The sequence below is a fragment of the Strix aluco genome, chromosome 9, assembly GCF_031877795.1.
Source record: "Strix aluco isolate bStrAlu1 chromosome 9, bStrAlu1.hap1, whole genome shotgun sequence".
In the NCBI taxonomy this organism is placed as follows: Eukaryota; Metazoa; Chordata; class Aves; order Strigiformes; family Strigidae; genus Strix; species Strix aluco.
Window position 1 is genome coordinate 20,044,296 of NC_133939.1, and position 12,913 is coordinate 20,057,208.

Consider the following 12,913-nt stretch of genomic DNA (forward strand, 5'->3'; position numbering starts at 1 on the left):
GTTTTTTGATATTTTTTTTTTTTTCCCCCCAGCATCATGTCAGAGCTTTCATCCATCCAGCCAAAGATCTGGAAAGTGTTCCTTTCCAGGCTGTCAGGGCTGCTAATTAATCATTAAGATAAATCACAGTTGTGCAATATCATGTCTCCCCACCTTTCCTGCTCCCTGGAAAACCCTGGAAGTGAGGGTGGGCTGTGTGGGGGTGTAAAGCAGCAGAAAGAAGTAGCATGACAGCATCTTTTGAATATGAAATCTGTTACTCATCCAGGAAATTCCAGAGACTGGATAATATAATTCTTCTGAAAATTAAAAGTCCAAAAGTTTGATAAAGTCTAGTTAAGCTGCTTGTGCAACATTCAGTGGGCTGTTTGATCCACAATGTCTGCAGATTACTGACCTGGCTCTTACACAGTGATGCAGTGAAGAAAAGTTCAAAGTAAAGATAGAGGAGAAGACCAGAAATTTGAGTGTGCAGTGTTTGACATGTTTAAGGATAGCACAAGGCCTCAGGCAGTCCCTCCTTAATGCTGTGGCAAATTCAAGTATAAAGGTGAGAGATTGGTATCGGAGAAAATAATGAGAAGAAGAGCAGACCTAGCAGTAGTAAAAATGAGACTGTATCATTGCCTTTCTTCAAAGAGGTGGCTGAAGGAGTTCTGTAGTCAAACAACAGGAGATCTATTGCTACTACAAAAGGAAAAGCAAGAAGATAGTATGTATGCAGAGTATCTTACAGGAGGGCATCAGAATCCTTGATCTTCCACTGCTTCTCCTGGGACTTACACTGACAGATACCCAAGATGAGATTACTGCTTCATTCAGGGCTTTCATTAGTTTTGGCAGCAAAAATTAATTTTTGTGTTTAAAACTCAAGACAGCTCCATTGCTGCCTGGGCCTGTCGATGTGGCTGTTTGTGCGAGGCAGGGGAATGGTACTCCACTTTGGGATTTTCAGCTACAAAACACCCTGAGTTTGCAATGAGTGGGTGTTTGTATTTTAACAAAGTTAACCTCCCTGCACCCGGTCTTGTCAGCGGTAATGGACTTGCCTGGTGCCCTCTTCAACTCAATTCACTGTGTTCATCAGAAGACTGAAGATCAGATTAACACTTTCTCACTCTGTCTGCAAGCCCAATCTTTCAATTTAGTTTCTAGCTGGATGTTTCTGCACTGCATCAACATACGGAGTTGTTTTGGTCTCTGCTTTGCAAGTACAAAGCTACGACTTGGTTGTCTGGCAGAGATGTAATTTTGCTGCAAAGACTGCAGGAGCTTGTCTCTTTGCTGCTTAGATTGATAACCTCTAGAAGCAACTTCTGAAGTTGCTGCTGTTTACATTTTTTTCTACTGAGATGGTGTAGGATAAAAACCTAGGCATATTTCTTGTGAATAACTGACAGTTCAGGAAGGCAGCCACAGAAAGAAAAGTTTCTGTATGCACTGCTTTATACACACTCTTTTCCTTGAGTCATGTCTTGTGGATCATCTATATGCTATGTTTCTAAAACTGCTTATGGCAAAGGTTTGCCTTTTTCTCCCCCTCTCCCAGCCTTCTGCATTGTACTTTTGTTTAACCTGTATTCTGGCAAAATGAGAGTGGAAGGGCTGTATTCACTGATTGTGTTTGGGTGATATCTAGCAGGTAAAGAAAGCAGTTGAGTTGTTAAGCTGCCTGTCTGTTTTACTGTGTAAGCTGAGATCACAGTAAAGGAGGGAGGTGTGTTCCAGAGGAGAAAGCTGACAGCATTGTGGCCTGGCTTGCGCTGTGTAGTCCCCTTCATAGCAACTGTTTTAGAGATGCATTGCTCAGGTGTCTTTGTGGAGTACCCAGGAATGCGTTCATTAACTTATTTAATTTATGATTCCTTACAGGGGGCCATAATGTAACTATTTCACTGCAGTCGAGGACAGGACATACTCACATGCCTTCTGTGGTCGGGGTTCTGGTCTTCACCCAGTTCTGGTTCTGGTTTCCCCTGTCACACTTCTTGTCGCTGGCTTTCACTCCAACCTGTGTCATTGGCCTTAACAAGGATCTTAAGGTACGTAACGAGCAGAGAGGAGAAGAGGCACTGATAGCTGCTTGGACGACTCGAGTGGTCTGGGAGGGGTGTGCATGGATTTGTTGGTTTTCTTTGCATGGCTCCAGCTTGTTTGTGCCAGAAAAGGCGCCAGTTGGACGAATCTGAAAAGCAGGCTTAAATTGCAGAGCTGGTGGGGGAACAGGGACAAAAAAAAACATAGAGAGCAGACTTTGACCCCTTTACTTCAAAGTAGCTTGCAAAGAAAGGAACTCTAGTCAGTATATGTGGGCAGAGACCACCCCATTATCACTCTAGAAGGTCAAGGTTCTTTTTCTTTTTTTTTTTTTTTAAAAAAGTGTGTTGCCCCCCTGCCCTCGCAAATAAATTATGTGATATTCTCCCCTAGAAAATGATGTGATAATTCTTTCCCCTTTCCCTAGCAGTGGGAAAACAGGATTTGTTTGGATTCCTTGGGGAGTAAACATTAAACTGAGCAGTCATGGGTCCTGCACTTTCCTTATGCATCTGTTCTTCCACCTGATCAGATGTGGTATGACCTCTGCAAGCTGTGTACCATGCTGGGTCTCCTGTGCTGAAGAACTGATCTAGTAACTTCCACAAAAATGCTTCTGAATGTGGCAGCGAAGGGGTGTGCAGCCCCCTCCTGTCATTGCTGCAGACTTATTCTGCCATGCACAGAGCATGCATAGGCTGGGCTGCTCTCAGAGTCCCTCTGTGGGACTGAACCCGGTTGCTGGATTGCAGCCCCTGGACCAAAACCTTATGGCTCTAAGTTGCTGTTCTTCACCTGTCTTGGCCTAAGCATCAAGTGAATCTACACACAGCTCAAAATTCTCTCTCTCTGTCCTGAATACTTCACAGAGGTTGCACTGCTGCTTGTCTCTGCAGCTCCCTGGCAATGATAAACTCAGCACCTTTTTGACTGCATGGGTGTTACTGCCATTTGGACTCCCTCTCCCCATCCCTTAGATGGCTGTAGGTCAGGTTATGTTGTATAACTTGGCTTGCATATTGCAGCCAGCTACAAGCTGGATATACATTATGGGCTGCACCACACCCACCTTGCTTCCTCAGAGCAGTCCCTGTTCTATTGTTGCTCCGTGATTGTCAGAAAGGAAGAGAGTTGAGATACTACAGAAATTAATTCAGTTTAAGAATTTGGGTTGGCTGTCATAGAATCATAGAATACCAGTTTGGAAGGGACCACAAGGATCATCTGGTCCAACTTTTCTCGGCAAAAGCGTAGTCTAGACAAGATGGCCCAGCACCCTGTCCAGCTGAATCTTTAAAGTGTCCGATGTTGGGGAATCTACTGCTTCCCTGGGGAGATTATTCCAGTGGCTGATTGTTCTCATTGTGAAAAATTTTCCTCTTGTGCCCAATCGGAATCTCTCCAGGAGTAACTTGTACCCATTACCCCTTGTCTTTTCCATGGGACTCCTTGTAAAAAGGGAATCTCCATCTTCTTTGTAGCTACCCTTTAAATACTGGAACATGGTGATAAGCTCTCCCCTAAGCCTTCCTTCTCAAGACTGAACAAACCCAATTCTCTCAGCCTTTCCTCATACAGCAGGCTTCCCAGTCCCTTGATTGTCTCTGTGGCCCTTCTCTGGACCCTCTCAGCCTGTCCACATCTTTTTTGTATAGCAGGGAGCAAAACTGAACACAGTATACCAGGTGTGGCTTGACAAGCACTGTCAAAAGATGCTTTCTCTCCTAGTTTAAGAAGCCAAGAGTAAGGGAATGTGACATTGGTAACCCACGCCCAAAATGTACTGTCCTTTTGCAAGAGGTTAATGTCGGGTGGTGCTTGGTTTGCCCTAGCGTGCACTGACAGAGCAGATCTTCACTTAGATCTTAAACCAATTTTGTGTTAATACAAGCAGGCACAGCAACATCAAAACCACAAAAGCTTTGAAACAATGAAAACAAAGCATGGTGTGAATAGCGTGGAGTGGATGGAGAAGGCTAGGATAGCTTGCCAGAGTTGAATTATAGAATAATTAAATAACATTGTTCTAGCTGAACTGTTGCCACCGATAACAGTTTCTCAGCTTCCGGAGGGGGAGAAGGGGAAGCTTGTATTCTTTAGAGGATCTGTGTTTGTCTCTGCTGAAAGGAAAATGAAGCTAAAGTAATTATTCTGCTGTGAATTTTTTTCCCTCTGCTCTTCTCGTCTCTAACGATTTTTTTAACTGTTTGTCTTAGATGCCAAAAGTCCAGTACAAGTCCAACTGTAAGCCGTCCACATTTGCATACCCCCCACCTCTTGAGGTACCAAAGGAAAAGGAGAAAGAAAAGGTATTTGGGCTAGCTTTCTGTGTTGTAAAGAGTAACCCCTTCTCCCTCCTAGTATGAACATTGACTTTGGTGGCACTAACAGTGAATCTAAAAAGCAAAAGAAAAATTGGCAGGCACTATTGTCTCTGAAAGAGAATTCTAGGGGTTTTTTCCTTCTGTGCCTGGGACTGTTGCTGATCATGGCATACAAGTGCTGTGCTACTGAGTTGCTGGAACCTCCCTTGTCTCCAGTGGTCAGGCAGAAGCATTGATGAAAAAACTGCTTTCCATGCCCTGCTGATTTGTATGTGTGTATCATCTTTGTGCAGCACCAAGCACAGCAGGGTGCTTGTCTGTGATTTGGGCTCCAAAATGCTGCTGCAGTACAAACATTAAGAATATTAGGTGGGATGCTTCTTAAATAGTCCCATATGGAAGGACAGAAGTGTACCTGGTCTCAGGGCAGTGGGCCCATGTGCTAGGATACTAGCTGTCGCCCATGGCTTGCAAAAAGGTAAGTGTGGAACTGAGAATATCTAGGTGTTGAAAAGGAGGAGATGAGACCAGTGGAATGACAAGCAGGACAATAGTGGAAGCAGTTTGTCTCCTGGCGCAGGATGGTAAAAGCTGTTGAGCAGACCACAGCAGCAGGCAGAGCAGCCCTTAGGGAGCAACTGCAGCAGTGGAGACCTCAGGCATGTCGTACTGATGAATGACATTGTGTGAAAACTGTAAAACATTTTACCAGAATTGAGTGCTGGGCAGGACAGATTTCTAAGCCACTGAGGAACCCAGAAATGAACTCTGGTGAAAGGCAAAGCTCACTGCTCATAACTGCTTTCTCTAGCCTTTAGAATAGGATGGGAATTGAACAAATCCTTTCTCTTTTAAACTTCCCTGGCCAAAATTAAAATGTTCCAAGAGCCCACATTTAGCCTAGAAAGCCTCACTAGCAACGTGAGAAATGTGGTTGCTCCGTGTCCCTCAGAAGGTTACTGCCTTACAGAAACAGTTACTGTGGATAGAGAGATGTGCTCACTGGAAGGGAGACGTGCTGAATTCTTGTATTCAAATGTTGCTTCTGGGTACTTTCTGACTCAGGAGCACCGGAGCCTCTTGAGGGCTCCTCCACAGGGTATTTTGTGTATTCACTTCTTTAGATCAATGGGAAACACCGCTGTCTGATTAGGACAGTGAAACAGCTTTAGGTCATTCTAAAGAGTATCTATATACATGTTTCTTTACCTTGGAGACTCTGGCAGTGGGTTTTCCTGGAACAAGAATTCCATTTGTTGCTGTGTTAAAAATAAAGAAACCTCTCATATAGAGACCCAGACAGTAATGATTAATCTCTAAATTAGGAAGTTTGCTCTCCTCCTGCATACGTGGCTGGACCCAGTCTGCATTCATGGCATTTTTTTGTCCCATCTGTGCCATTTATTTGCTTTGATGGTGGTGTATTTGTCTCTTAAACAGAGCGGTGGGTGGGAAGTGGAATTGATCTTATTGACACCTGCACTGAGAACTGACCTAGCAGTTATTTCCCTTTGTTCCCCTTCCTGGGGAGCTGGAGCACAGCATACAGTGTTGCAGTCATGCTGAATGCCTCCTCTGTTGACATATCCAGGTTTCCACTGCTGTGCTGTCCATCACTGCAAAAGCCAAGAAGAAGGAAAAGGAGAAGGAAAAAGAAAAGAAGGAAGAGGAGAAGATGGAAGTGGTGGGTGCAAACATTGAAACTTACATGTCTTCTTATAACTGTGGAAAGTGTGTCGTAAAAGCTGGCACACACTGAATGCTGTCCCCCCTGCCCCCTGTGTTAGTTCTGAGCAAAGCATTAGGACGTTTCAGTGTACTGCATACACTAGTTAGTGTCTTTACTCCGTGTGTGTGTGGGTGTGTATGTTGTTAAAAGCAAGAGGTGGTATTATTTGTGAATCTGTTATTTCTGAGAAACAAATCTTCCTCAATGTGAAAAAAGTCTTAGTAATTTCATGTCCTTGGTACCTTTGACCTTTTAAAAAGGTCTCAGTGTGGTAGCAGTTGCTTGGTGGTGTCTAATTCAGTTGAGAGCACCAAAGAGTTTAAGCTTTGTGGTTTTGCACATGCTTAACCCCTATTCTGAAATGTTCACCTTTTGGCAGCAATCCCTTATGTGCTTTTTCCATCTATCAAAATGACAAACACTTATCCTCGCCCAGCTCAGAACCAGCTGAGCTTAGAGCACAGGATCCATACGCTGCTCAGTAGTTACAGTGATTGCTTTGGTCCTCTGATGATTTCTTTCAGCTCATAGACCTGACACTGGAACTTGTCATTGTCACCTGTGAATAATGCGTCATCCTGGAGCAGGCTGAGGGATAGAGAAATGGCTGGATAATGAATTTTTGGTGGTTGTTGTAATTGGGAAAACATGGCATAAAACTCTTGCTGTACCCTGACAAAGGATCCTTCCTTCTGTGTTCTGCTTAACAGATGGAAATATGCTAAGAACAACTGTAAGCTGAAAATGCGTTATACAGACAAGCTCAGTAGCAACCTTTCTGGTTCCACTTTAACATCTATGAGAAAAGCAGCATGGTCAGAGAATTTTTGGCCTCTCTAAGTTTAAAAAGAAACACACAAATGGTATGTGAAGGGAGTGTGGTGAAGGATCAAAGGTGTATGTGTAAAATAACCTTCCTAGATGTACTTAAGCATGGCCACATTGTAGGCACTGAACTTTATCCAGTTGGCCCAGAAAATGAATTATTTCATGCGTGCAAGGTAGAATCTCTGGCTTTTGTCTTTTTGCTCCTTTATCAAAGTTTCCTTGTCACCAAACATTGCCTTTTCTTTGAATTATTCTTACAGCACTATGTACAAAGCAAAATGTGCTGAACGTGTGCATGTTTCTTCTAAAATTGCTACAACCTACAGTTAAGTACAGGTGTTGAGAGGAAGCAATATATTAGAAGGGATTCATGTGTCGCTGTATACTCCAGATGTCTGAAATTTTCTTGGCTGAATCAAGCAGAAAAACGAGGATAGTAAAAAGGGAGCTTGCTGCCACCTGCTGTGTTTGAGTTGAGTGTTTTGCAATTGTCCCGTTTTAGAGGTATAATTGCTTTCCTGTTTTTCTCTTATGCCTGTTACATGACTATTAATCCATAGCTTCCAAGAGTTCTGTACAGCGACTGTGTCACTGTGCCAGAGAAAGTCCTGTCTGCTGTTACAGGACGTGCCATGCCTTTGGTGGTGTTTCTGATCATTTCCTATTGGTTGTTTCCATCTTTTCTGCAGTCTTTTTTTTGTTTGCAACTCAGATGTTCCCAAGCAAGAGGGAAAACATGATCCATGTTCTTAAGTATGTAAAGGATGCTGTGGCTTTTTCCTTCTGAGCTTTTGCCTCCAGCTGCTGAGTCATTGGTAAAGAAGGGCTTAACTGCAGTTTCCTGGGGAGTCACTGAGGTCAAGTCATTCTGGTTGAGCTGCTGTCAGTGACAGCTGTATGGCTCTGAAAATACAAGGGCAGCTTTTGGAAATTTTCATGTGCTTTGTAAGAACACTAAAGGCATTGCCATGGTGAGAGTACTTAGATCCACGCTGGCATTGCCTGTGCCAGCTGATAGATACGTGTTAGCTTGTTCCTCAGCAGGAGGATGGCTTCTCACCCTGGAATTGCTGCCTGCGGTAAGAGTACCAGGTTGTACCTTACCCTCCTGAACTGTGAAAGGGATAGAGATGACTGTTAAAATCATGTTGATGTTCTCCCCTTCCACAGGATGAGACTGAAAAGAAGGATGAAAAAGAAAAGAAAAAAGAGCCTGAACCCAGCTTCCAGCTTCTGGACAACCCAGCCAGAGTCATGCCTGCTCAGCTCAAAGTTCTCACAATGACAGAGAGCTGCCGATATCAGCCTTTCAAACCAGTAGGTGTCACCTTCCCAGCCTGTGTGCTTGACAGAGCATTCCCAGTGCTGGGCTTGTGCAGAAGGACCCAGAAGTGTTGCGTGTACATGAGAATGCCACTCACAGCTGGTGCATCACTGTAATGTGTTCTATATGTGTTATTTGCAACTTCACTGTTGTCATATTTGCTTTTTAATGTCCCTCTCTCCAAATGATCATCTGCAGTTCTAGTTCGGGAAAAGCCAGAGCTGCTGCAGACCTTTTCACCATGCTAATGTTGCTGCTTCTACATACATCAGACACTGCAACATGGAAACCAGTTGGACATACAGTGTGTATTAATGACATTGCTGGGGATGTAAAGACTGAGCCATGATCTTTACAATGGGCTGAGATGTACAGGCTCATTGTCAAAGCAGTGAAATCCATTAGGACTTGTGCTGGAGCTTTATTATCCTGCAGTGGGATTTATACCTAAACAGAGGTGGTTTTTTTCATTAAACAGATCTATTCAGTTACATCTTACCTTAGAAAAGTGCCTTCATCTCCTGATAACATAGAGGAGAGATAGCATGTGATCGTCATATGTATAATGAAAAAGATCTTTTAGCATTAAGCCCAAGGGGTAACTAACTTTTCTGTGAGGTGCTCAAATATATTGCAAAGCTAATAAGCCTGCTCCTGACCTCTAAATCTCCTGAGTCAAATTCTTCTGGCCTTTATTTTTGTTCAAGAAATAACACCCTTGACTTCCACCTTTTGCAGGATTTATGTTTGGGAAAATGATGTTCAGAAGTAATCATTTTTCCAGGAAAATATTCATGTTTTTAATAAATGGATTTCCTGGAATTCTATCAGCACATTGGAATTCTCTGTGCATCATCCCCTTTTGAAATGTCTCCTTTAGCAAAGCTGTGGAAGGATTTTTTTTAGTTTCTACCCTTTAAAAAGAGAAGGTGACCCAACTGGTATTTGGATTGGGAAGATCTGTTATGTGGTCCAGTAAGTGTCTGCTCGTGAAGCTGAAATGTGGACATATGTAGCTGTTTGCTTGTTTCAAAAGAAGCTGAGTCCTTGGTGAGGGGAGTGCAGTTTCCTGCCTTAAACCCCCATAAATAGGTTTTGAAGAAAACAGAACAGTGCCATTTTTTGCTGGGATTAGGGTGTGTAACCAAGGAGGCTCTCAAAACGGAGCTGTTCTGAACCTTTGCTCTGCTTTGGGGAATGCTAGAGTAAAAGGCCTCTTTGAAATGCTGTTTATAGCCTGGAATCCAGCTGTGGTCAAAGCCCTGATCCCAGCCAGGCATGACACAGCACTGCCTCTTCGCACCTTGTGCTTCAGTCCTGGAGACGCACAGATTTGCTTCAGCCTGCCAGGATGTTTGGTTGTGATCTTTGTAATTAATTCCCCTTTGTTTTTATGAGGTTCTGCTAATAGGATTCCTCAGTTGGTGGAAGCTGGTGATCAGATTAGTCTCTGTTTCAGATAGCCTCTTGGGAGGCAGCTACACAGAGAGGCTTCACTAAGCTTTGTTGCCCTGAAAAGATGAGCCTTATAAAGCAATTATGGTTCAATTAGTTTTCATGTGGAAAGCCCCAGACTGGGACTGAGGTAAAGCTGTGAATCCAGATGCCATTTTCTATCGAACTGAGACTTAGATAGTGGAAATACAAAACGTAGCCTGGATAGGCTCTGTCTGTTCCATCCCTTTATCAGGCAGGGATCCAGGCGAGTGTCAGACGCTTTGCTCTCTGAATCTCATTCCTGCTGAGGTGTCTCATATGGCCTAGGGTAAACATGGGCTACAAACCCACCATGAGGCAGAGGCAAGCAGCTCTAATGCTCACTGCCCTTGTCTTGCAGCTTTCCATCGGAGGCATCATCATTCTGAAGGACACCAGTGAGGATGTGGAGGAGCTGGTTGAACCTGTGGCAGCTCACGGTCCGAAGATCGAGGAAGAGGAGCAGGAACCTGAACCACCAGAGCCCTTCGAGTACATTGATGATTAAGATCTGAGGTACAGTGTAGTGTGCAGAGTCACCTTCATTAATCCTAATGAAGGAAAAGCCTCTTTGGATCAACTGTGAAGCAGTAGCCAGCACCCAGCACTCTTGTTTTAGCTCTTCTGCACCAGATTCAGAAACATGCCCTGTCCCAATTTGAAGTTTGGCATCAATGAAAGAAAGCCCACTCTTCCAGATCAGGCCTGGCCCATTTGTACTCGATCTGGTCTCTAATCTTGCAGGCTTGGCTACTCTTTAGTAGAGCCTCACTGGACAGAGTTAGAACAGTGTGTGAGGTTACAGGCAACAGCTGAGCTGGGAATAATCCACTCATGAAAGATGGTCCCAGAGGGGCAAGTGGTTTATGTGACAAAGCTGTCATCTACTTGACCTCAGTGTCACAGAACTGATTGAAAGAGAACTACTGCTCTGCTTACTGGGGTTGTCTTGTCTTCACAGCAGTTATTAGCAGAATTTAGAAACACTCCAGTCATGGGCTCTGTGGTGCTTTCTGAGCCCAACATAATGATACTTGTAGATCTGTTCCAGGCAATGAATGGTGCAGTTCTGAGGTTCCTTGGTTAAAGTGCCTGAACTGATGTGCAAGTTTCTCACTGAGAGGCAGAAACCCAGTTGCTTTATTTCCAAATATGGGCTGGCATGTCCTAGTGCTCCCAAGAGAAATGATTATGCACTTGAATTGGTGGATGGGCAGGAAAACAAACTTCTTGCTAAAAACTCTAAATGTTGCGTCGGTGGCAGGCTTGAGTGAGTGTGTGGGGCCAATCACAAAAAGCCTTAGATAAAATACGTTTGCTTTTCTGGTTTCTCTCTCCCCCTCCTCCAGGATCATGTCCTCTAAAGAAGACACTATGCTTGATATCAGAAAGACAGACATGAAGACCTTCCTATCGAGATCTGCTGTTCAGTGCATGCAGCCCCAATCTGTGCTGAGCTAAAGCTGATAGTCCGTGTTTTATGGCTGAAGAACAGATATATGCTATTTAGTGTACTCTTTCACAAAACCTTGTTTTCAAATAAATATATTAAAAACTCTTGACAGAAAACTTGCTGCTTTATAAAAAAAAAAGGAAGCCTAACAACCTTCTTTTTCACTCACCCCAAATGTTAAAAACTAGACCCAAGTTGTGCATCTTCTTCCAGCAAAGCTTGACTGACTCTGCTCTTCTGTAGGGTGTTGGGATCTGTGCCCATCTCTGCTTTCTCTAGCACTCGTTTAGGCTGAGCAAGGTCACCAACTCCAGGCTGGCCCAGCTGTAGCGCTTATGCTACAGAGAGGGCAGGTCTCTACTTGCCAGCAGCTGTCCAGATGAGGTCTGCTTCCAAATTACCTCTGTGATACTGACTTTGCACTGATCTTCCCCCTTGCTCATCCTGGTATTTGTGTGACAGTGTGCGGCTGACAGAAGGGCTCTGGGTGTTAGTGATGGGGAAATGGGGGCATGTTGCTTTTTGTTTCACAGAATCCCTTTTTTCCTGTGTGCTTTCACCAAATATGAGCATAATAGCTGATGTCAGCAGGCAGCTAGAAATACATTACGGGCCTAGATGAGGTGAATCCAGACATAAAAGTTGTTATGCTGATGTGCATCATTAGCCAAGGGAGGATTTACAGTCAGGATATGGAATGAGCAGCAGTCAGAAGGAAGGAATGCTGCTCGACCGTTCGCCATCCAGCCGGCCCTTCACCTGTTGGGCTGCAGCGCTTCCAAGGGTGCGTCACCGGCGAGCCAGAGACTGCGGCCCTGGTCACCTGTCAGCCTAATGCTGGACAAAGCTCCATCATTTGAAACAGCACTTAAAACAGAATGGGGTTTTTACTGTATATATGTTGGAAATATTTCCTCCATGTGAACATACCACAAGCTCATGTGTACTGGTAATAATGGAAGACAAATCTTGCATGTAGTGCCTGGGAGCTTTTCCAGCAGATGGTTTATTTTGGTGAATGTTACTATAGCAATAGAATAGTCTGCCTTTGTTCTCCACAAAGCTTAAGCAATGCAGAGCAGAGGTATGGGACTGAAAGCCAATTTTGAGTCCTAGGCTTCAGTCAGAAGTCCCTGAAGTTGAAATGTTGTCTCAGTGAGGGTGCTGGTCAGAGCTCACAGTTCTCAGCGTGATCCAGTTCTGCTCTCCCATGGAGGAGAGCCAAGAATGAGCCTGAAATGGCTACAGGCAAGGTTGCTGTCAGTAAAACTGGAAACAGAGGGAACCACCGCACTAATCCCATGGTCATTCAAAGTGAGACCTGGTGGTGTGGTGCAAGAAACAGGAGCTGGACAAATGTACATTTTGTGAGTCTTTCTGGTGCTGTAATCCCTTCCCTTTGAATGGGTACCTGTATCCCGTACTCCTGCGTGTTCTGCTGTTGCCAACCAGTGTGGTAGGTGGTGTTTTTCAGGTAATGTTTTAGTAATGCCTTGTGTCATCTTACAAAATACTGTGTAGAGAGGAGGACATTGGGAGGAGAAAAAAATAACCTCATTTCAGGTCATTCAGCAACCTGCCAGTTGGCCAGATATTGCTGGGAGATTTCTAGAGTCCAAGTAGAAATGCTGGGAATAGCTGGCTCAGAAGGACCTGAAGTCCTATATTTGGTGCCTTGGCCGAGCTGTGAACAGCCTGCTTCTATTCACAGGACTTTTTGCTGAGCCTTTCATACTGTCACA

The 12,913-nt window shown here is 44.2% G+C and overlaps 1 protein-coding gene across 2 annotated transcripts in view; it reads left to right on the top strand.

The window, feature by feature from the left end:
* Window positions 1-11,287, top strand: part of PSMD1 (proteasome 26S subunit, non-ATPase 1) — a 75,749-nt gene extending 64,462 nt beyond the window's left edge. For both annotated transcript variants that reach the window (XM_074834064.1, XM_074834065.1), the window contains exons 20-25: window positions 1,873-2,042; window positions 4,254-4,346; window positions 5,953-6,045; window positions 8,089-8,235; window positions 10,080-10,234; window positions 11,068-11,287. In XM_074834064.1, the coding sequence (XP_074690165.1) occupies window positions 1,873-2,042; window positions 4,254-4,346; window positions 5,953-6,045; window positions 8,089-8,235; window positions 10,080-10,226 (650 nt within the window). In that variant the 3' untranslated portion in view covers window positions 10,227-10,234; window positions 11,068-11,287. The remainder of the gene's footprint in view (window positions 1-1,872; window positions 2,043-4,253; window positions 4,347-5,952; window positions 6,046-8,088; window positions 8,236-10,079; window positions 10,235-11,067) is intronic.
* Window positions 11,288-12,913: the final 1,626 nt, after the last annotated feature.